Raw genomic sequence first — 24,380 nt, forward strand, 5'->3', positions numbered from 1 at the left:
GCAATTTAGAACCATTTAAAAATAAATGATGACATTATCACATGCAGTGGAAAAAAAAAAAAAAAAACACACACACACACACAAAACATGGTACCTAAAATCCCATTCCGAGCTAAAATACCAGAGACCCAAAAATGAGACTGTCTCCTTAAACAGCCTCAGTTCATATTCAAGTTTTTTCTCCTCTTACCTCTGCATACATTTAATTTCTTGTCCCTTTTCCATGTCTTCTTGCTACCTAAAATGGCTTTTATCTATCAATACTTCTGATACACAGGGTGAGGTGAAAGCCAGTACATGTTTGGAAATATTGATTAAAACAAAGAAAATGGAGAAATAAAGTAATTCATTTTTGTTCCAAACATTCATTCTAAATAGAGTCTTTTGCTTTACCCTGAATATCAAGTCAATCAGAGATAACATGGGTACAAGTCCTTTTTAGCGATAATCATGATGATTTATTATTTTAGTATGGAACTCAATCATTCATTCTAGGTCATTGAGCAACTGTCAAGAAATCAGACATGCTAATGAGAAGGACAGACAAGGTACCAGCTCTTATAATACCTGCATCCCAATGGGGAAGGTAGTAAACAAGTGAACAGATAAATAAGAGAGCTTCAGACACTGGTAAATACCATGAAGAATGTCATTTAGTGGTGACTGACTGAGAAGGAGAGACATTAGACAGTCAAAGAAGTTTTCCCCAAGTTTCAGTTCAAATGATAGGTAGTCAGCCCCACAAATATTTGAGGAAAGAGAATTGCAGCTGAAGGAAAAGCAAATGCAAATGCAGAGACTTAACCTCTAACACAGTGCTTGCACGATCTCTCCTCTGTTGCTCTTAAACAGAATATGGAAGTGGGTGGAATAATTTTGCAGCTATAACTACTAAATAGAGGTAAACTTGCATTTCGGCGAACTCTACTGCCATGTCCATTTCTGTCCAACAAGACTATATTCTTACACCTTGCAACACCCTTGTTGATCAGGAAATACAACTTCTTTTGGATCGCAAATTCTATCAGATGCTCCCAGGAATTCCTGTCCAGTACTGATGATGATGCATGCCCTTGTGGAACAGTGTGAATAATCATATAATTGCTGTGAGTTTCCACACAGAAAATCATGAAAGAATAAGAAAGATTGGGGTAAGACTTGAGGGAAAAGGAGTAGCTTTCTGCCCACACCTACCACCAAGTTCTCCCCTCTTGTATTCTCTAACATCTTCCTGCATTTAGCTTTGAGAGCAGTAAAGAGAGTAATAGTTACTAGTCGAGATAAATCATACCCAGTATTTGTTTAATTGTTGTGTTTAAAAAAAAAAAAGTAAGACAAAAATCCCTCCTTTCACCTTGCCCAACATGCTCCTTTGTAATACATTTGGAAACAGCACATCCTATCATAACCTCTTGTAAAGGAATTACCTGTGTATCAGAAAAAAATTCTAACTATAATCACCATTCAAATCAACCTCATAAAGCATGTATCTCAGGTGATATTTGGAAAATACTGGTCTTATTTCCAAATAATCTTCATTTCTTCTAAAGTCATTTCACCCTACATTCAGTGTCTCTGTTCTATCATCTGCCCAGATTAAGAAACTGCTACATAGTTTGCTATTGACCCCACTTTTTCCTCACCAGTATAAGACGAAGGACATTCAGGAGTAAAATTAGAGACAAGACACTGATTAAAAAAGAAAACCTGTGATGGAAGGTGCTGAAGAAGAGATGTCTCTTCATGGAAATACGTGGGGGCTCTTGATGTAGATTTCTCTCTGTGGATAGGATTCGTTTAGTTGTGAAATTAGAATGCCAGCTGTTAGGCATCAGCAGAAAGATTCAATTGAATACACACAGCTTGATGTGTATCACTACTCTAGTTGAAATAAGGAACTTTTATTAAATGGAGCATCCGAAGCAAACTCCTAAGAGTTAGAATTTGGGGGGGGTAAATGATATCATCCCTAGGGAATATGTAAAGTAGGCTAAGAGATGAGTGAGAAAGCCAGATCATGCATGCCCCTGGGATTTATCAGTACCTGGTGGTAGATCTACCTTCTTCTGTACTGTCTCCTTTATTACTGCCTAGGAATGGAAGTTCTCCAGAGAGCATGAGGCCCTGCTACATCTACCAGGTTCTAAAAGAACAAGCCACTGCAGTCAGCTATGGAGACTGTGTAATACAGGAAACACCTTGCACATACACACAAATGTGAATGGCACCCATTGAGTTCTGCAGTGCCCAATCTGCACAACTGTACACAGTGGCCATGTAATAAATGGCAGCCCTCACCCAGAACTTCAGTCCAATAGCGTGGATCCCAGTCATCCCATGGTTACTTTATTATCCCTGCAACAGAGCCTCAACACTGCTCCAAATTCTATCTATTGCTAGTTTAAGCACTTAATAAAAACTGCAGCCAGAGTATCAGCCAGTGTGGCTTCTGTTCCTATAATTTAAAAGCCAACAGGGACAACCAGTTAGGATTTAATCAACCCAACCTTTATGCCTGAGCATCTGCAAAAAGATCAAGAAAGGAACCAGGAATTTTACATTCCATGGTATCATTGGGTAGTTATGCACAGCAACCAAAAGGGAAAAAAGTGGCTAGATATGAGGGAATACAGTCTTCCCTCAGTATCCATGGAAAATTAGTTCCAGGATCCCCTGTAGAAACCAAAATCCATGAATTTTCAAGTCCCTTTTTAAAAATGGCATGGTATTTTCATATAACTTATAAAAATCCTCCCATATAATTTGAAACATCTCTAGATTACTTATAATACTGGATACAATGCAAATGCTCTCTAAGTAGTTATTACACTGTGTTGTTCAGGGAATAATGACCAAAAAAAAGTCTGTACGTGTTCAGTACAGATGTAATATTTTTCTGAATATTTTCAATCCACCGCCGGTTGAATCCACGGATGCAGAATGCATGGATACTGGAGAGCTGACTGTATATCATAATTATTAGTGGAGTCTGCCATAGAAGGTCATAATTACTTCACAGCTTCTGTAATTTGTAAAATTCGAACCATCACTACTAAATAGATCAAGCCTTATGCATGGGTAACTCAGTCAAACCCACAGTGTTGATTCATACTTACGGTAACCAACTCATCCTAGTTTGCCCAGGATGTCTCTCCTTTTAGCACTGAAAATCCTGTGTCCCAGGAAACCCCTCAATCCTGAGCAAAGCAGGACAGATTGGTCACCAGGTACTACCAAGCAAGAAAGATGAAAAAACAGTCATAACATAGTTGTAAAGAGCAAATTTTCATTCTTCACATACATTTGGTTGCCAATCTATGCAATGATTTATTTTAATCGAGTCACATCACAAAAATTAAGTCAATCACAGATTCTCTAGCTAACAAAAAATGTAAAAAGGAAAAATCAAGTATTGCATTTTAAAAAGATTTCCTTGACTGCCAAAAAGGTAAGGGTCATTGTTAAGTACTTAACTCTGCACACATCTCATTAAATCTTATTTTTGAATATTTGTTCAAAGTACTTGCCATTCTTGCTAGTGAATAATTTGTAAGAACAACAGTCTTTCAGTGACTTAACTCTATAATCACCTTATTAGTATTTACAAGACAAAAGGAGGCTACATAGAAATGGAAAACTACATAGAGAAGGGAAGCGATATAGAAATATTTTGGGGGTAGAGAAAAATAAACACTCCAGTCTTGTCATGTCACTGTCTGTTTAAGGGAAACTTAAGAATGGACCATTTTTATAGTTTGGAAAACTTGGGAGTAATTGTGAGTTTATTTGGGTCTTTCTAAATTAAGTTTAACAGTTTTTATTTTTTGCAATTTCAAAAGATCAATTTTAAAATGAAAAAACACGTCGAGAAGAGTGGAGTGGGGTATTTATGTGGAATTGTAAAAACTGAAAAAATAGATCCTGCTATTCATTAGTTTGTGTGTGACTCTACAGAGATTTTTGGGAGGGTTTCACCAACCTTTAAAACTTTTTTGTTCTTTTGTAGTTTTTTTGTGTGTGTCATTGTTGATTTAATTTTTTTCTTTTTTGTTAAAATTTAACAAAATTAAGTCAGTACCTAGCTATACAATGCTTTTAAACAAGTACTTGCAATTCTCCAATTTTTAAGGCCAATGCTTCTTACGTTGGAAACGATGTCCAAATCTGTAGTTGAGTGTTCCACGATTTGCTATGCCGCGTGGCCTCTCGTTGAGATACCTTATCCCCTGTCCATTATGTGTTAGTGGAACAGTAAAAATTAGTACCTCAATTCTCATTTGGATTAGGGTGGGTTGGGGGGAAGAGGGTATTTTAAGCTTTGACATTTGGTCAATGGTTATTTAATATATCACTTGCAATGAGTCATTTTAATGTCTGTTTCTCAACTAATAACTGTTAATCACATCATAGAACCCCAAAGTTGGGTATTTTTGAGAATTGTTCTATTTTTTGCTACCACCTGAACGTCTTCAACAGTTAGAGGGATTTGGGTTACTGTTGGTTTGGGGGAGGTTGATTTTGTTTTTTGTTTTGTTTTGTTTAAGTTTTCTTGTTCAATCTTTGCTCGAACCCAAGAACTTAGGCTGCTAGGTTAGAACTCCTGTCTGCTTTCCTGAGCCTTGTTGCTAGTCTTTATGTTATTCTGGTTTGTTCCTTCTTACCCTGCTAACTTCTAGCTGGACTGAAGGGTAAGTGCTCCCCTATAGCTAGCACAGCTCAGATAATCAGACTAGATTATCTGACACCTGCAATGTGCTTCCCTCCCCCTTAAATCTTCCTCATGTCTAGACTTTGTAGTACAACTTTTCATGTTATTTTCCTGACCTTAGGTTTGAAATGTAAGCTTCCATACTGAAACTAGGATGCATGTGATGTGTGCATAATTGCCTCCTCTCCTTGGCTTTCATATTGGCATCAAATGATCCTCTGAGTAAAGCCAACCATTAACATCTAATTTTTTGTTCATTCCAAGAATATTAATTAACATCACAACAAAATGGCAAATAGTGCCTTTGTTTCATGGAATTCACAGCTACCTGACTGCTTAATGCCTGAAAACAGATCATTTTGCACTCTGATAATGTGCTGCTGTTGTTGTTGTTGTTGTTTTTCCTTTCCCATTCCAAAGATTCGATTGGTCAGAGTACCAATGGTGTGGTAACCATGGATACCTTAAAAAATAAGTGGGGTAGGAAACCCAGAGATGTTAACTGAGCAAGACTGGCAGAAATTGCAAAATACAATTAAGAAAGCAAATGCATTATTTGAACACTAAAGAATTCATTCTACCTGGCTTAAGGGTGTGCTCTAATGTAAGACCCAATAGAGGATTAATTTGGAAAGGAGAGCTACAATACATGGAACTACCACACACAATAACAGGAAATTAAGGACATGACTGAATCCATGTCGCCCATTTACAAATGCTTTGGATTCACAGTCTTACAATGCCAAGGAGGGTTTGAGCCTCTGGTCTCAAATGTCATTCTGCTACTCTCCCAAGAACAATGACAACAATAACTTTTCTGACATCATTTGTATTTGTATTAATTTTTCTAAAAATGCCCATGTAAGAGAAAAAGGAAACTTTAAAACTTTAGAAAAATCTTTCTCTTCACTATTTGAGTTGTTAATAAAAAAGAACACACACTTCCTTAATTTACGTAGGAAAAAGCTATCAACCAAAAATGTGTTGAGGAAAGACTTGGCATGAGAGGGAGTTAGAAAAATTGGTCAAGAGAGCAGGCAACTATGTATTTGAGTATTCTGAATGCCAATTTAGAAGAACTAGGTCATATCATTTCTCCTGACCATTTAATAATAGTCTTTTCTTCAAATTATTTTTGTTTCCTTCTTTAATTTGCTTTTTCCTCCCTTTCTTTTTTCTTTTATTTTGCATAAATGTACCCCTGGCTAGCAGACAGACTTTTTTCACCACTTCAAGCAGATACTTAATTTAACTTTACTTTTCTTGAATGTCTGATGAGGCATTTTAAAAGGTTTCTCATAGAATGTAAACTTAGCAGGAATTTAGGATTTTGCTATACTTTTTTTAAAGAATGAAAGAAAGGATGGATGAATAGATGACTGAATGGATTCTGTTCTAAACAAATTTACATGTATTTTGCACAACAACGCATTGCTATCCTAGTAGATTTTTAAACAGTTGTTTGCCTTAATTCCTTTCTATAGTTTTATCTCATAAAATTTTGCTATATCTTCTTATATTGTCAACTTGCAGTTGCTACATTGCAGTAATGCAATATCAAATAATTAATTCAATATTAATGTAATTTGGATGACCCAAAGCCATACTGTAAATCATGTCCCTTTTCATTGTAAGAGTAAATCACTTTTTAAAAGAATAGATTCCCACAATCAGGTCTAAAATTTTCCAAACACCATGATTTGATCTAAACAGACCATATTAAATGAAGGTTTACCTCACTGTTAACTACTTCAGACATATTTAACATATTATTCACTAGTTAATTGAGTATTTTCATGCCATACAGTGATTTCTAGTAAGATTATTAATCAGGTATAGACAATTTATTTTTGCTCCTGTTGGAGTGAATGTAAAAACATCGAGTACTCTGTAAGTTAATATAACTACAACAGGGAAAAACTAAAATCATTTATTTATTTTGCTTGAGATCATTGACAAAATCTGTTATGATTTTTATTCAAAGCAATTGTCTGACAATTATAGAAATTAACATTGAAATAAACATCACACACTTATCCTTTTGGGGGTATTGCCATAGTAGTTTTAAATTCAAGATTTCTGCATGATGCAATGTGAGCCTTGAGAGCTTCCAAAGAAACTATCCACTCTTGGCCATTCATATTACCCCAGTTTAGCTGAAGAGACCACGAAGCAATTAAGTTGTTTCTCAATTAAGTGGTCCGTTTGTGCCTCTGGGCAGCAGGCATGTGAGGACCAGCCTTTTGCTTGCCGTGCAGAGCTCAGGCAGGGTACAACATCCCCTGGTTACTTGAGTATTCCAAGAAAAGCTCTTCTAGAAAAAATCCATAAACAACCAGCTGCCATCAATCATTGTCATTTCTTTATTTCATGTCTTCTGATGAGGCTGACTACTGTCATTGTTCGTTATTGTCCAAACCATACATTCCCTCTTGTACTGTCAAGCAGATATGACAAGCACACATTTTCCATATAAGAAAGATACAAAGTCACCTTTTAATTTGCAGTTTGGGTTCACAGATGACTTTAGAGTTGCATTAGCTATTCTCTTGCCTCTAGCATCCATCAGGAGTAGCAACAGCCATAACTGTGCTCTAAATTTCAAGGTTAAAAGAGCTACCTCTAGCTTATTACAAAAGGGATTCATGAGAGAGAAGAGCCTCTTTCAGACAATTTGTTAATAATATAATCATAATTATTTTCAACAGTGAATTTTTCACTAGCCCAGAAAAATTTCCAAAATGTAATATTACAAAATAAAAAGGTAGATTTGACCTTTTACCTTCAATCCCTAAGCTGTTGGAATAATAGGAAAATTTCAATAAAATGAAAATTTGAAAACTATATTATTCTTCCAGGAAAATTACGTTTATTTGCTAGACATTATTGCAAGTCTATCTAAAAATATATATGTTAGAAGCAAGATCACATCAAGTATGCTTGATATTGAGATAATAGATCATGAAAAATAGTATATGGTTTTTCATTTGTGAGGGAGGAAAAAAGGAAAAGTCTATCAAACGTGAAATGAACCCAAATATCATAATCAAAGAACAACATAAATGACAGAGTAGTCAATTAGGGACCATATCACTTGAATTTTAATAAAGTAGATTAGATGAGATGAGAGTATAAAACCTACGTAATAGTATCACTTTAGGAACCAGTGTTTTCCCAACATTCCTTAAATGTCAAGTCAAAATGGTTTCCAAGCAAACTTGGGGGAAGGTTTAGACTAGTTTCCGCTTGAAAGTGCACCTGCTCTCCATAAGTCTGTATGTTCATCAACTGCATCTGTGTCATGGATACCATTGACAGTTCTTGAAGTTTCTTAATGTAGGTACCAATATCAGCGTTATCCAACCAAGCTTAGTTTGAAGGCAGTCTCCTATGCCCATGTCATAAAGGACTAAAAAATCCTTATGCAAGTAAACCCCCGAAGTGAAATAGGTAGCAATGTTTGCAAGGTGTGTTGAATTATGCCCTAGCTGCAGAGCCTATAAAATCACATAGCTCACTCTCAGTACATCAGTACATCTGGAGCCCTTGAAGACCAAGCAGGACGTAGGAACTACTTCCTAAGGCTAGGTCTGACAAAGGTAAAGATGATTGAAATTGGTTCTTAAAATGTCAATCTTTGATTTCTAGAAAAATACAGCTAATGAAAAAGAGCATTAGGATGCATCTCCCAAAGCAAGAGATCATCCAAACATCACTGGGGTTTTAAGCAGCCACTTTACCCTCCTAATTCCTTTTTGCTTAACCTGATGTTCACATTCATTTTTATTCTCTTGACACATGCCAAATATTGGCAAAGGAAGTGATCCCAGAATGTCCTGAATTCAGGAATTGACTCTTTCATACTTCTTGCTCTGGGCTGTTTTCCCTCTGCTAATGTCAACATTGGAGTTTTCTTTTGCTTTAATCAACCAATTCCAACTGTTTGTACAGGGAAAAATGGAGTTGCAAGAGCATTTTTTTTTTTATGTTTGACACTGTGGAAGAACAGACCGGGACAGTGCAAGAATGACTGTATGGTGTTGCTTGGGAAGCGCCCACAAGTTCTTTGAAACAGAATTTGGAACAGCTGGACCACTGCAGTGTTTTATTTTAAAATAGACAACATATGTAATGCATATGGTCCTAGACATGTATGGAGACACAGGCAGACAATCTGAATGGTATCCAAAGACACCTGCACCTAGAATTCTGTTTCCTTCTATAAGATTTTTTTCCCCTAAGAGCACATGTTCCTACTTTTGGATTTGCAAGATACCATCTGAATCCCCATGTGTGTGACTCCTTAATAAAGTCAATGAGAAGTTTCCTGGGATGAAGGTGTCAGAGTAAGTCAGTTAATAACCCCTCCTGAGGACCTGGCTCTTCTAAGAGCTGGCAGGGGAAATAACAGATTAGAAACTTGCCCTCATGGAACATGTTATCTACCAAGGGATTCAATTTTAGGTATGTGTCTTGACCACAGAGAAATTGGAAAATAACCCAGTGAAAACACAGAGACAGTATGTAGGAATTGGTTATACAGGGACAGAAAAGAAACATAAAGCAGGGAGATAGGGAAGGACTCCCAGCTTCCTAGAAATGGTAAGGTTTAAGAAGCAAAGAAGGAATAGAACATTAGCTATAAATGCAGAGACATCCTTGGGCTCACTAACAACTTGAAACAAACTGGCTTTTCAAACACTGAAGATCCTGCTTGTTTACTTCTTGCTAATGTTTATCGAACACTTAATATATGCCAGGGCCCTAGGTACTTTCCAGGTGCTTCTCTTCAGATCCTCTCAATAGTCCTCTGAGGGTAGACTTGAATTTTACCTTCAATTTACAAATGAGGCCAAGGAGGCCCAGAGGCATTAAGCAACCTGCCTCATATCACATACCTAGTGGTGGCAGAGCTAGTCTCAAATCTAATCTTTGTGACCTGCCTATGCCCAGCCACTTAACCACTTGCTATGCTAGCTCCCATTAAATAAGCTGTTTCCAATCAATGTAGTATATAAATATTCCATAAAATCAAGAAAGAAAAATATTTGTTAATAGAGTGAATTTCTGTATTTATTCTGATAAGATAAACTCTGATTTTAACAAATATGTTCTTAGTGCCTACTATGTGCCAGGTACTGTTCTAGGGCTGGAAATGTGGCAAAAACAAAAAATACCAAAACCCTTGCTTGGATGAGCTTAAACATGAGATTTTTTTCATTAGCACCTTGAAACAGCCCTCCCGGCTTACTCCTCCTCCTTTTTTTTTTTTTTTTTTTTTTTTTATAACATAATAAGTTCAGTAAATATAATAAACTCAATGAAACTCAAAGATTTTGTGGGAGCCAGCCACCCTGGTAAGCGCTCTTGAGTTGTTGGAACCATTAGAATAATGAGCCCAATTTTGAGTAAATGATAATTTGGGGAAAGTAAAATCCAGAGGCTGCTCGCTTTACTTGCTGGAAATTCCCACTGCATTAAGCTCCATTCCACACATAGTGCGCAAGGGATCTAAGGATCATTAAGTTACAGCCTATGTCGGCAGGAAGGGAACTGAAAATTCAGCTCCTTTTACACACAAGGAAACTGATGCTCAGAGAGATAAACAATGCAGCCAGCATCCTACAGTTATTTAAAAACAGAGCTCAAATTAAAATCCAGACCTCTGAAATCCAGTCCTAGGCTCATGCTACAAGTGGATGGGGAGAAAGAGGAGAGAAAGGAAGAAGGGAAAATGAAGTTTTATTTTGACAAGGTTACTTTTTTGAAAACGAAAGCAGACTGATTTTAGGCTTTTCTGTAAGCTTGCTTTAAAATGTTAGTAAAAAACGAAATTGTTAGTTAGACTTACTCTTAGCCTAGAATTAGCACCACAAAGCCGCATTCATTGAGCCATTGTGATGGACTGGGGGGGTGGGGAGTGGGTCTGAATCCAGGTCTCCATAGAGGAGCCAAGTCGCCTTTTCAGATCCATTTCCTGAGTGGCCAGCAAAGCGAAATAGGTCATCAGCAAAGTTTTCAAGAGTTTCAACAAACAAACAGAGTAAGAGACTTGAAACATGTGCCATATTTTTTTAACAGCTACAAAAGAGCCCCCTTCTCTCTAAGCTAAATGACCAGTTGTACCATCATAATTGAAGGCAATAAAATAGCCAAGCCAAACTGGCAGAGTAAGGCCCCGGCCGGTTTGTCAGCTTGCAGCCTTTTCTGAGAAATCGGAGAGCAAGAAGCTGCTGCTAGCCAAAATGCCTGATCTATCTGTTAAAATTGGGAGGCGAGGGATGGATGAGGCTTTTTATGAGGATGAAACAGCATGAGCAATTCGTGCGTACCCCACGCTTAGTTTTTCCTGAGTTAAATTGATTTGGGACTGACAGGTTGGAGGTGACAGGGCAGAGTCTATCAAAGGGGATAGAAAAATGTCACCTGGATTGCAGGAGTGTCATTATGCCAGGGGAGACTACAGTTGGAGCAGGTTTAAGATACTTGCCTTGGGCCAGAGGAGTCACACACATGCCCTAGAAGCAGCTAGCTTTCCCGGGAGCAACAACTTCCTGGTCATCCTAAGTAAAGAAGAAATGTAGTTTGGAGACCAAACAACCGAACTGAAAGAAGCCTCCTAGATGAAGCAGCCAACCTCAAGTTGAAAGCACTTTCCTGAGGATAAATCTAAGGCAGTTAATGCAGCAAGGAGGATTCTCTCCGATTCTCTAATATAATTTCTGCGCATTTGACATCCTTTCCAAAAGCTGTGTTTTATTATTCTAATGGAGCGATTTGGCTGTTAAAATACACATTCTTCAACTTGCCTTCTGGAAACCGTTGCTTCTGTGAGTCTTGGGCATAAACGACACATCTCGTTCAAACACGGACCACTTGCTGCTTCTATGAAAAACAGCAACATTTTTTTAAAAAAAATTCAAACAATAAGGAGGTATAAATCTGACAATACCATGCATTTAGGTTTGAGTGGTTTATTAATACAATATCAATAATAATAGGAGAAATCATCATCTGAAAGTCACACTGCTAACCATAACCCAAGCTTACAGCCATACCCCAAGCATGGGAGAGGGAAAAAAAAAAAAAAAAGCTGCTTGGGACTGAGGCCACATATGAAAATATTATCCAAACTACTCCCAAGTCAGAAATCGGTTTTTCCCGTGTCCTGACAGCATCACTAGTTCCTGGCAGGTCCCCGTATTCCAGTAGAATGTTTCCTACAAAAGGATGAATAAAATCTTTCGCTCGATTTCATATAAGATTCTTTTTTCTCCATAGTCTGCATATCAGAAGAGTCAGTAAAGATGAGGTGGTGTGAGCCAATTTCTTTAATGGAGAGCACCTTCATTTCTACCTCTTTAGGATTTGCCTGGTCACACACGAGTTGAATTCTCTGAGTTATTTTGCCAGTTGAGTGTAGTGTATTTTAGTTACACGTGTTGAGATTAATTAGTTAGCCCTTAGGAGGTTTTGCCTACAGCCTTCACCCCGTAAGGAAAAGTGTGAATACATTGAGATTATTAATTCACAATAAATGGCAGATCATAGCCCTTGCTGAGTAAATTTGTTTGTCTCTTTCCTAAGCTTGGCTAACTGAGTAAGCATACTATAAGGCAATGTCCTTGATTATCACAAACTAAATTCCCATTTAACTTAATCTCCAGGTTTCAATGAAAATCTTTTTTTTTATTTTTAATTTTGGAGGGTGGGGACTCAAACCTTTTATGAAACCAAATTGGCAACGCGGATTTGGAAGAAGAGGATATAAATATTGTCACTTTGCTGAAAATCAGCATAACCCTTTTTTCAGATAATCCCAATAATTGCAGAGAAATTGCTGTAGACATAACCACTGGAATGGCAGAATCTATTGAAAACCAACAAAGCTAAATAGGCTATCTTAAGCAAAGATCCGATCTGCTTTCAGTGTTTGGTGAAATGCAGGCGAAGTTACGGTCTTGTGCTTAGTTTTTAAAGAACAACATGAATGCACTGGAAATGTGATCATTTGATAAACATGTTGATGCCAATATATTTTTGCCTAAATGCAATAAACTCACCAGTAAGTGATGCAAGTTGACAATGGGAGGTAAAAAGAATATCTTGGGGATGTTGGTGGGAGGCAACGGGGAAACAGCTAACGTTCATAATGTCTAGTGAATTCCTGTGTATTTGAAATGTCAAAGAAAATGTGATGTGTTTCTCTAAATTGTGTCTCTCTCTACATGTATAAATGAACAGACGCAGATAGAGCTCAAAAACATGGCATGGATGAATTTATCTCTTCCAACCCCTGTAACTTTGACCACGCTTCCCTCTTTGAGATGGTACAACGCCTTACTTTGGATCACAGACTTAATGATTCCTATTCTTGCCTGGCAAGTATATTCTTTGGTCTACAGCAATTTAAACATAACATTTTTTTTTCATTTAAATATTTATCTACCTTTATGTCAGAAGCTCTTTTCTCCATTACAGAATCCCTTTAACAATTATAAATGTGTTCCCGATTTCCTGGGTTGAGATAGTTTTACTTACCAAAGAAACAAGACTGAGCGGGAGGAAGTTATCAGTAGAAACAGATCCAATTCCCCAGCCTCCCTATCTTAGCTTCCCCCTTTTCAGCTGCTACATGAGAAATATTCCCAAGAGGGTAATCGAGTTTGGCACCTGCTTGTGGAGAACTTGTAAAAATTGCCTCAGTAGCTTAGAGTTTAAGATGCCCTTCCCTCCCCATCCCAGATCTGGTAATTCTATCTCATTAAATGAATGTATTCTCTTTGTGTATTTTCTTAAAGGTTAAAATGATTTGTAAATAAACTTTATTTTTCATAAGCTAAATTGATTTGGGTTTGTTTGTTTGGATGGCTTTTTTTTTTTCTTCACAATATTCACAGCATTTTTTCACCCTTTGAGGGAATTTTTTATGGTGCTTTAGTTATTTGGAAATTCAGCTATCTATCCAGCAGGAGTATCAATATTTCCTGAAATCCTATTTTAAAGCTAGATTTAAATGATTTAAATGATTTAAATTCAAGGGAGTGCTATTATATCTTTATTGGATTTCTGAAGATACATTTTTGGCTTTAAACTATCAAATTCAAAAGCCTAAAAAAAGACCCAATTTACTTTCTTCTCAAGCCATAAATTGTTATTTCATTTCTTAAAAGTAAATGCTATTAATCCCACTTTATAGATGAGAAAGATGAGGGAAAATGATGAAATGTCTTTATATAGAGGAAAATTCTCATCCCTGATTCTAAACACTGAAGTTAAGAAATATATGTCTATGTAATATTTATACTACATAATAACTAAGGTTAACATATTACTGACACTAATATGTAAAATGACAATCTCTTTCTTGTTTCTAATTTTTAAATTTCTCTATTTTTTGTACCAAAAGCCAAGATATAAAAAAATGTGGATAAAATAGTCTTAAAAACAGAAACAGAATTATGTGGAATAATTTATTAATCTGTATCTCATGAAAGATTCATTGATTATCTCAGGTTTAGAATTCCTTCATCAAAAGAATCTGAACTTTGCCAAATTGGAAAGGAATGCATCATTTTGACTTAAAAAAAAAAAAAAAAGTAAAAAGCTTACCTTGCATTGCAAGGCAATTTTTCTCAAATGTGTTTTGTACAATTACGTGATTGTTCACGTAATTATAAATGGCATTCATGAAACTTGTAAGAATATGCCTCTGAACTTAAATCATTCCCTTTTATATGTAATTACTATTCCCTTAAGGAATTTTTTTGAGGTATATTATTTTCAAGACTTTTTCACATTATCATTTTTTAAAACAATTTTCTTTGTTTTGAGATTCACTGTGAAGGAGAATTTATAAATGCTGTCTTAAAAAATTAAACCAGAAATGAAATATTAAAACTTGCTTTCCATTAGTTACTTATAGGCTTAAAATTATGGTCCAGAATCTAAAATTAATTATGAATAGCATAAAATAGCTTCCTTCCCTATTTGTATACCTGTATATATTAGTCATTATTTCAAAATTTCAGAAAATAACAGAAATTAAAAAGGACCTTATCTCCTGCCTCTATATATTCCATTTTCTCATTATTACAATCTTTTTTTCAGTTAGTTTTGGAGACCGACCAGCAGGGATACATAAATTTTTCTGTGTCTTCGACTGAGTTCCTAATTGATATTTCTTCAACTCTTTTCAAAGCAGCTATTTTGGCATCTACAAAAGACTTGGTGTCATCTGAGTCGTAGAAAATATATTTTAATCTTTCACAGCAGTGTTGTTTCTAAGATTTAGCATTTGGGGTAGCAGATGGAGTGGCAAAGAAGTTGCCTATAGGGGCAGCCCACTGCCTCGACTACTCTCCGCCCTCTGCAGTAACTTATAATTTGAAATAGGAAAGATGCCGTCTTTCGTTGGATGCATCACTGAGCTGCATGTTGTCAATTGAAGATTCCCAGATCCCTAATACAAGATTAGAGTGTTGCAAAGGCCTCTCTCGCTGTACTTCTGTGGCCTCTACCTGCTCCCTAGTCACTTTCTGTTTTTGCCTTTTCTCTCCCAAGATGGAGCAGTATTCAAAGGATGACTCAGAGAAGACCCTCAAAGTAAAATTAAGTTTATATTTAAAATAGCCCCAAATTTCCAGCTTACAAAGTACCACCTAAATTGGTTTATTTCTTGCTTTGAACAGACACTGAAACCAGAAAACACAATTTTATTTCAGGCTCTGCTTAAGGGTGACCTTGAGTGGCAACTCACTTGGCCTTTCTGAGCACCTGTTTTCTTAAGTGCATAATGGGGCTAGCAATTTGCATCCCATCATGCCACCAAACCTGCTCGAAATTGGAGATCTGAATTCCCATCCTCTTGCGTAGCAGAGTTTGGACTGGTCCCACAGCAAGCAGTAAATAATAAGAATACAAACAATTACCAGAAGAGAAAATAAAACTCTAAACCAGACACAAGAAGTTCCTCTCAGTTTAGTGGAATTACATCTGATTCACAACTTGAAAACGAAGTCATGCTGTTCTCTTTGGAGAGTTGTGTTATTACCTTCATTTAAAAATTTTAAAAACACTCCTTCCAAATTGAAAGGATTTATGAAGTCCTGGCATGTATGTAGACCAACCCTAAAATTTCTTCATGCTCTAGAGTAGAGAAAACAAGAAGACTTGGAATAAGACAGAGCTGGATTTGAGTCCTGCCTCTGTTTTGTATTATCTTTGTGAGTCACTTAACCACCAGGGTTTCCATTTTCTTGTCTATAAAATAAACCTTCTCTGTCTACCTTACAGAGTTGCTATAGGGCTCAATGGAAAGTTCTCTGTTAAGTGTAAAGCTCTATATCAATGTAGAACATTAATGTTATGATTTCCTCTTACCAGTAACCATGACTTTGCCACATTCCCACCCCAATACTCCTTTAACGTGTGTGGTTCAGTGTTTAAGCAGTAGGTGAGACTCTGTTTCTGGAACCAAGCTGTCTGCTAATCCAGCTCCATCACTCACTAGGAAATTTTATGCCCTCCTGAACTCAATCTTTCCATCTTTACAACAGGGATAACAGAATGTACCTTGTAGGTCCATTGTGAGGACTAAACCACAATGTGCTGTGCATAGTGGCTGGCACATAATAGGCAATCAAGGAGTGTTAGCTCGGGCTATTTTTCAGTCCCCTTCTCTAGCCACTCCCGACTCTAGCAGCTCTCCAGAAAACAACCTGTATTTAAAAGAAAGTCTCTCCTTTATTCTTTATATAGGGCTGGTTCAGTCCTGGCCAGGTGTTTGTACTAGATGAGTATTGCGCCCGAAATGGAGTCCGAGGGTGTCACCGACATCTCTGCTACCTCAGAGACTTGCTTGAACGGGCAGAAAATGGCGCCATGATCGACCCCACCCTTCTTCACTACAGCTTTGCCTTCTGTGCATCCCATGTCCATGGGAACAGGTAAGTGTGTGTTCGTGTGTCTAGAGGTGATCCTTAAGAAATGGCACTGGCAATGTTTTATGGCTAGTCTTGCTTTTAGGATCTACCTGTCCTCATTCCTTCAGTAGTATGTGCACACGTACACACACACACACACACACAGAGGGCACTAACTTTCTTCTCCTTTCAAGAAACTTAAAATAAATTGCAAGCAGGGCTTTCTAGGGCAAGCTCGGAAGTTAGACCAATCTAGGTTCAAATCATAGTTCTTCCATTTACTAGCAATAACCTGGTTGGTAATTAAACCCTTTGTGCCACGGTTTTCTCATCTGTAAAATGGGATGATTGTATACCCCTGGGGTTGTTGAGAGAAAACAAGTACACATAAAGGGCTCAATATAGTGCCTGAAACATGGCAAAAACAATAAATATTTGCCTTTGTTTTTGTTATTTATTTCATAATTGCTTAATGATTATGTCCTTAGTGTCAGTCACTCTGATACACATTTAGTATGTGTGGTGAGTAAAAGCCAGACATCAAACAAGGGCAGAGTTACATTCAGATTGGTACTCTGACTCTGAGGAAAGGGAATAAAATTCCATGACAAAATTTAATAAAGAAACATGACTCAGATGGAATGGCAAGATGGCAAGGAGGACCTCCCTGAGGAAGTGATGCTGGAGCTGAGAACTAAAGCATGTGTAGGAGTTGAGTGGTTCCAGGCAAAAGGAACAGCATGTACAAATGTCCTGCAGAAGGAGGAAGCCAAGTACATTTCCAGAGCTGAAGCAAGCTAGGTGAAGCTGGAAGGCAAAGATGATGATAGCACTTTTAATTTAGCCATAGAGCCTGGAAGAACTTTTGAGATCACAGTCTAATCAACCCCCTCATTTTGTAGGTTTTATATACAAGCCCAGAACCTCAAGTCTCCTGACTCTGTACTAAGTACTCTCTTTCTTTAGACCTTGCCCAGCTGCTGGAGGAAAAGATCCATGTTCTGAATAATGCAAAGCAGCAAATAATTTAAGAACATTGCCATTTGGCTCTGGAGACATGGAATAAATTTCCACACTGCCACAGCCAGTTTACTATCTCAATGTATGTAGCCTTGCATTAGTATAAAGACAAGCCTATATTATCCCAAAGCTCCCCAACCAACAGCCAGTGAAGCCACACCCAGGAAACACTAGGTGGCTTCAGAAACCCAGCCTCAGATGCAAAAGTCGCTGCTCTGGAGAAATCCACATGTGGGAGAATCCAAAATTGACTACATTTATTTTAAATCAGAACTGTGTCAGTCATCTTCATCTTTCCAAGCTATGCAACTAAAATCTCTGTAGGATTTTTTCTGTGCTTTTCCTCCTTCTAGCACTGGTGTATTTTTATGAAATGCAACTTCAACATTTAGAGCTAGATAACAATAGCATTGTAGGTTTGAATATTTAACAGGCAACAAGGTTATCATCACCTCCCATTGTTATAAGGTTTGCTAGCCCAGCACGTGACCTTTTTTTTGCATAAAAGATACTCATGAAAACTCTGATACCTGGGGGGTATGTGTGCATAATTCTGCTTTTTATAAATATGTACACTTTGATGACTATCTGTTACAGCCTCTTGGACTGAATTTTTTAAAGAGAGAGAGAGAGAGAGAAGTTGCATTATATTCTCTGGGTTGTCACACTGTATTCTACATATGTTACTGAATAAGAAAGTGTTATAAAATAATGAAGTGTTTTTGTAAACTCCCTGGTAAACATCATCATGAATTATGATACACATTGTCTGGATTTCATATTGTAAGACTGCCACTTGATTCACAGTTAGGTTTATACATCTTGTCATGGAAACAGTTTTGGATATCTTATTTTCTTTTCAGTTCTGATTTTCCTTATGCAAGTTTGCATCTTTTTTTCTTATTATTTTAGTTTGAATGCATTTGCGCCTGCTTTTTCATGCACCCTTCTTTTTCTTTCTTTTGTTTGTGCATGTGCGCGTGCTCTTGATTCTCCTATGGCTGGCCACACTCTGTGCATGCCTCATGCGACCACCCCCTCTCCAAAGTCAACAAATGCATGTGTACCTTAGTGGGCTGTCACCAAATGCAGACCCTGAAGGGAGCAAAACTCCCTCCCCACCTGAACCAGAGGCTAAAAAAGATACCAAAAAGGAATCCAAAAAAAGAAAAGATTCCAAAACCCAGGCAAATCAAGAGCCGAAAAGGTAAGAAGTTATGTGTGTATTGGCTTGTGTTTGTGATATCTTTACCCTTTCCCCAAGCCTCCATCCATGCCATCACTTCCACTTTTGCAAGCTTTGAGTATTCCTAAAGTCTCTCTTTCTTTAAGCATTTTCAAAGGTGCAATTAAAAAAAAATTCTAGCAATGGGCAAAAATACCATGTATTGGGACTAAATTTGAGTCAGGTGTTCAGCAACTTCTAAAATATGTTTATATTGAAAAGACTAATTGAGCAATATGTAAACAGAATTGTAAGTCAGATTGCCTTTTTAGTGGCATCCAGTTAGGGGCCTGGTACCTTACCAAGTCATTCATAATAAGCAACCCGTGCTTTATCATTTTGAAATTATGTTTAAGGAGCAAAAAAAAATGGATTGGCATAAGATAGGCCTATGCATTTATAGTAGTGCTATCATTTTCAGCAAATACCCATTAGTTCTACATTCATCTCATAAAAAGAAATTTATCTCAAATAATGATTTATAATAATGGCACAAGATAAATTCTATTACCAAATCAATGCTTCTCAGTAGAATCACTTATATATTGAGGTCATCTTTAAGGCACTTTTAAGTTCAAAAATTTTGTTTATCCTGTCCTGTTTCCTATGTCCTTTCTTTGTGGGTTTATAAATTAGCAAATTGGTGAACTTTTTTCCCTTTTAAACTAGGTTTGCTAATTATTTCCAATTTTATTCTGTGTCCTTCTTCACTTTTTATACCCTCACCCAAAATTAACACTGACGATTTAAAGTTTTTTGTTGTAGTTTTAGAACTGATGACTCTGATCCTGGCATTGTCAAGCTACCCAAAATTCTCAAGCGTGTATGCTGTATGCTTCATCATTATAAATTTATTCACTGAATATTTCTAAGTCCTGAAATGTATACAGTTCACTTGTTGACAGGCCAAATGAAAATGCAAACTTTTGCTTTCTAGAGAATGTGGCAGGCTGTCAGTCACTATATGCGGGTCCAATAGGGAAGGTCAAAGAAAACCCTGATTCCATGTGGCCATGCATCTTCTTCACCACAATATTTAAGGATAGAGGTGAAATGCAGTTTTTGTTTGTGTTTCACTGTAAAAGTTAGATCGCAAGGCAACAGTAACTTGCAATTAGGAAGAAAGTGCTTGCAGAATGTTGTAGGTGCCTGAAGGTCAGGTCTGACACAATGACAAGGCTTCAGAGAGGAAGCCTTCCTGGCTGCTGTCCAAGGTGCTGCTTTTGGAAGGCTCAACATCCAAGGGGAGCAGAGAACAAATGGCCACTGTTAGAAGGCACACTTGCTTGAACGTGATCTATTTCTTAGGCCACGAAAAGCTAACCAAAATGATCTTGACTGGTCCTATTGAGGCTTATGTGTGTGTTTCAGAATCTGTGTTTGCATTGCATTTTTTTAATAAAAAAGATATCATAATGTTAAGTAGCAGTTGTGTAACATTCTACAGTTTACAAAGTGCTTTCAGACATTTGCTGTAAAATGTTCAGATTAGCTATTTTTATATCCGTTTTGCAGATGATGATAAAGTCAAATATCTGTAAATTTAAGTAGCAAACCTAGATGTTCTAAGTCCAAAGCTCTTTCCTTTCGCATTACATCAGGACTGTACTTATGTGCTGAAGACCTGAATGTTAGAGCCTATTCTGCATAAATCTGGGAGTATCAGATCCTGTTTCTGTGCCTCAGTTTTCTCATTTCTGTAAAATGAGCAGACCGAATCATAGTATCTGAAATATCCCTTTAACCTCTAAAATTATCTTCTATGGATTACAATAGCAAATGAAATAGTCCATCGTCAGGTTTCATAAATAAAAGTGTTTTCAAAGGTGCAATTTAAGCAATCATAAATAAAGTTTAATTAAAATAAGGATAATCACTACCATTTAATAATTACTTGCTATATTCCAGGCACTAAGTGAAGTGCTGTTGATATATGTTATCTCATTTTACCCTTATTACATTCATATGAGATAAGTATCATTATTACCATCACCCAATAGATGAGGGCTTGAGGCTCACATAAATTCAGCCACTTGCCTGAAGCTCATAACAAATAGCTGTCTGAGCCTGATTCAAACATGGATTCTGACTTTGGCGCTTGCATTTGTAACCAGTCTACCTTCCCACCTGTCCAAGATTAGCTCTTGTATATATGGTGTGAGATGCCAAACCCAGCCATTTGATATTTGTTTCAACATTTCCAGGTGAGATGCTACAGCAGTCATCTGAATTAAAGAGAAGCCTGAAGATGGCCAGAATTAACATGGCCTACCTGGAGATTTTAGCTCTGTGGAGAAAACCAGAGTTTATCTGGAGTTTTATACCACCTAAGGGGAGAGTCTCCTTTGAACACTAATTAATCGCCTTTGGGATTGGGGAAACCACATTCCAAACCTTTCACCAGCATGACTAGCTAGCATTTGGTTGTGGAGATGTTATCTATTCTTTGTTCCAGATTTAAAAGGAATTAATGGCCGGGCGCAGTGGCTCATGCCTGTAATCCCAGCACTTTGGGAGACCAAGGCAGGTGGATCACGAGGTCAGGAGATCGAGACCATCCTGGCTAACATGGTGAAACCCCGTCTCTACTAAAAATACAAAAAAAAAAAAAAAAAAAAAAAATAGCCGGACATGGTGGCGGGTGCCTGTAGTCCCAGCTACTTTGGAGGCAGAGGCAGGAGAATGGCATGAACCCGGGAGGCGGAGCTTGCAGTGAGCTGAGATCGCACCACTGCACTCCAGCCTGAGGGACTGAGCAAGACTCCATCTCAAAAAAAAAAAAAAAAAGGGAATTCATGACTCATGAGAGCAATGGCCCTTTAACTGCCTTTAACTGAATAGAGCCCATTCTCACTGAGATCTCACAACCAGATTCGGATTAGGTAAAAAGATGTTTTTTACTTATTATTAACTCAGCACTTCCACAGACAGAGGCAGAACCTTGCCCTGCTGCAGCTGGAAATCATTAATGACCACTGAGGTGGCAGTGACCAAGTTTCTCCCATCTGTTCTGGAAGCTTGTGCACCATCTCTATGAAAAACTATGTTCTGTGAATCACAGTTATTGCAGTCAAGAGTAGACACATCTGGTCAATCAGGAAGATGTTTGCTGTTCATAATTTCAAACACTGGGATATATGGAACCATCCTCATGTTTGGCATTTTTTAGAATTACTGGGGGTAACCCCCCCACACACACACACATACACAGGACATTTGGCAATATCTGGAGATATTTTTGATTGCCACATCTGGTACTGTTTTCATCTAGTAAGTAGAGGCTAGGGATATTATTAAACATCCTATAATGTGCAGGAGAGACTCCTGAAAACAAAGCCAAAAATGTTAATAGTGCCAAGGTCAAGAAACCCTGTTTTAAACCAAACTCCCTGGTGATGAGCTGAATTTTTCTGTTACATGGATTTGTTGTTTCTTTTACACAAGACTTAGCCTGTATCTAAAAGCATAACAGGTACTATCACTGATTTTCAATTTGTACAGTGGTTCTCACACTTCAGTGTGCACATAAATCATGAGGGGATTTGATAAAATGCAGAGTACTAGGTCCTATCCTCAAATAATTTCTTTTGGCAAGTCTTAAATGGAGCTGGAAATCTGCACTTTTACTAACCCCCCTCGGCCATGATTCTAAAGCATTAGGTCTTTAGATCACACATATTCAGAATTTTGGTTGTCAAACTAGGCTGCCCACTAGAATCACTTGGAGAGGCTAAAAATGCTAATGTCTGAGCTCCACCTGCAGAGATTCTAATTAATCTGGAAAGTGGCCCAAACATCATGAGTTAAAAATCTCAAGTAATTCAAATATGAAGCAAAGTTTAAGACCCACTGATTGAGGGAACATTAGTTTGAACTAAGTCTTTAAAACTGAACCCATTTTCTGAAAAGAGAGACGGAAGAAAAAGGAAAATGTGAGTATGTTCAGCTGGTTGTATTTGGCGATCATAAAATCCACAGATGTAAATTGCTACATCTTCTAATTTTTAAATCAGCTTCTAAGGTTGCAGTACTTAATTCTCGCCATAATATTTTTAGTATTCTTTCTAGATGACATTTAGATTAGCATCACTTTGGTCACTATCCCACAGTGACAAGGCAATCAAACAGCTCTGATGATTGCAAGTTGCGTCAATGTTCCTTGGATCCCTTTATTATTGGGATTGGAAATTTTTCTCATTTACATTATTATTTAACATTTCTTGAATGCCAGTGCTGCTCTTCACATATGGCCTGTGTAGAAAGTACATTGTATCAGCAATTAACAAATCTATAATGCCAACCACCCCAATCCAAAGTAAGCTGCATAGATTAATGAGTAAAGCAGATGTAAGATGGCATGAATCTTAAAAATCTCTGAAAGTGTGCTCTAAAGATTTCTTTTAGGAGGTGTATTTGGAGCCAAGGTGCTGCACATGTTCAGAGACCACATGATCCCTTGTAGGTTAAGATTTGAGTAACCAAACAATTGCGTGGAACTCACTTTTCTCCTGTTACTCTGCCAGGATTCTTAAGTAAGTGGTTTCATCCTCCCAGTTGCCCAAGATAGAACCTCAAGAGCCATCCTTGACTTCTCTTTCTCCCTAATATGTCACAACTATTCAATTTCTATATCCTGACAATGCCCTAAAGTATCTCTCAAGTACATCCATTTCTTCCTCTCTTCAATGTCACTACCATAGTTTAGGTCTCTGTGTTCTCTCCCCTGGACCACAATGATTGCCTTATTGACTGTGCCCTTGCCTCCAATGTTGGGCGGTCCTTTTAATCCATATCACATAATGGTTCCTTTTATTTCTTTTTGTTGAATGCCTTCCTAGTAGTAAATGAGTAACACATTTTTTTCTTTCACTCTAACTCCCTCCTCTCTCTTTCTCATACCCATGCGCGCACACACACACACACACACAACATTATGTCTGGTGCTTCTCAGCTCTTCTTCCCACAAAGATAAAGGGCAAAAACTGTGTAGTGGGGATATCTCTGTTTTACTGACCTCTGCATATAGCACTTTATATAGCAGGCAGGCATGGATGCAGTATAACAAACACTCCCACATTCTTGGTCTCATGTTACACACTGACCACAAGGATTATTGTACTTGTGAACATGAGCATGTCGCTAGCTGGCCTTCCAATTCTGAGCAAGGCCTTGCACATGGCTGAGTCATGCTCTCTGAATTCTAAGGAGCCAGCTTTACTTAATAGGAAGTACTTGGAAGAGAAAGTGGGAAAAATTTTCAAACAAATTTCAAGTATAAGTAGGCATCCCAGATGTCCAAGGAGAAATTCTCTTTGGAACTTTTCTCCTTTTAACCCACGTGACTCTCTTCCTGACTTTCCCCATGAGAACAGCAGATTTTCCTATCGAGACAAGAAATCTTGTGAAATATGCTAAATTACCTCTTCCATTGGTACAATCTTTCTGGCCCATAACAAATCATCAAATAATGTGGTTTTTTCCTTTTAAAATTCCAACAATGTGT

At 37.5% G+C, this 24,380-nt stretch overlaps 1 protein-coding gene across 9 annotated transcripts in view; it reads left to right on the plus strand.

Moving 5' to 3' along the window:
* The window catches only part of CADPS (calcium dependent secretion activator), a 483,558-nt gene that overhangs the window by 329,668 nt on the left and 129,510 nt on the right, over nt 1–24,380 (plus strand). For 7 of the 9 annotated variants that reach the window (XM_023200558.2, XM_023200569.2, XM_023200553.1 and 4 more), the window contains 2 exons: nt 12,953–13,089; nt 16,469–16,656. In XM_023200558.2, coding sequence (XP_023056326.1) covers nt 12,953–13,089; nt 16,469–16,656 — 325 coding nt within the window. Of the gene's footprint in view, nt 1–12,952; nt 13,090–16,468; nt 16,657–18,700; nt 18,860–24,380 lie in introns of all 9 variants that reach the window. The other 2 variants (XM_023200563.1, XM_023200583.2) reach the window with 2 other exon arrangements.

This window comes from Piliocolobus tephrosceles, chromosome 2, assembly GCF_002776525.5.
Source record: "Piliocolobus tephrosceles isolate RC106 chromosome 2, ASM277652v3, whole genome shotgun sequence".
Taxonomy (NCBI): domain Eukaryota; kingdom Metazoa; phylum Chordata; class Mammalia; order Primates; family Cercopithecidae; genus Piliocolobus; species Piliocolobus tephrosceles.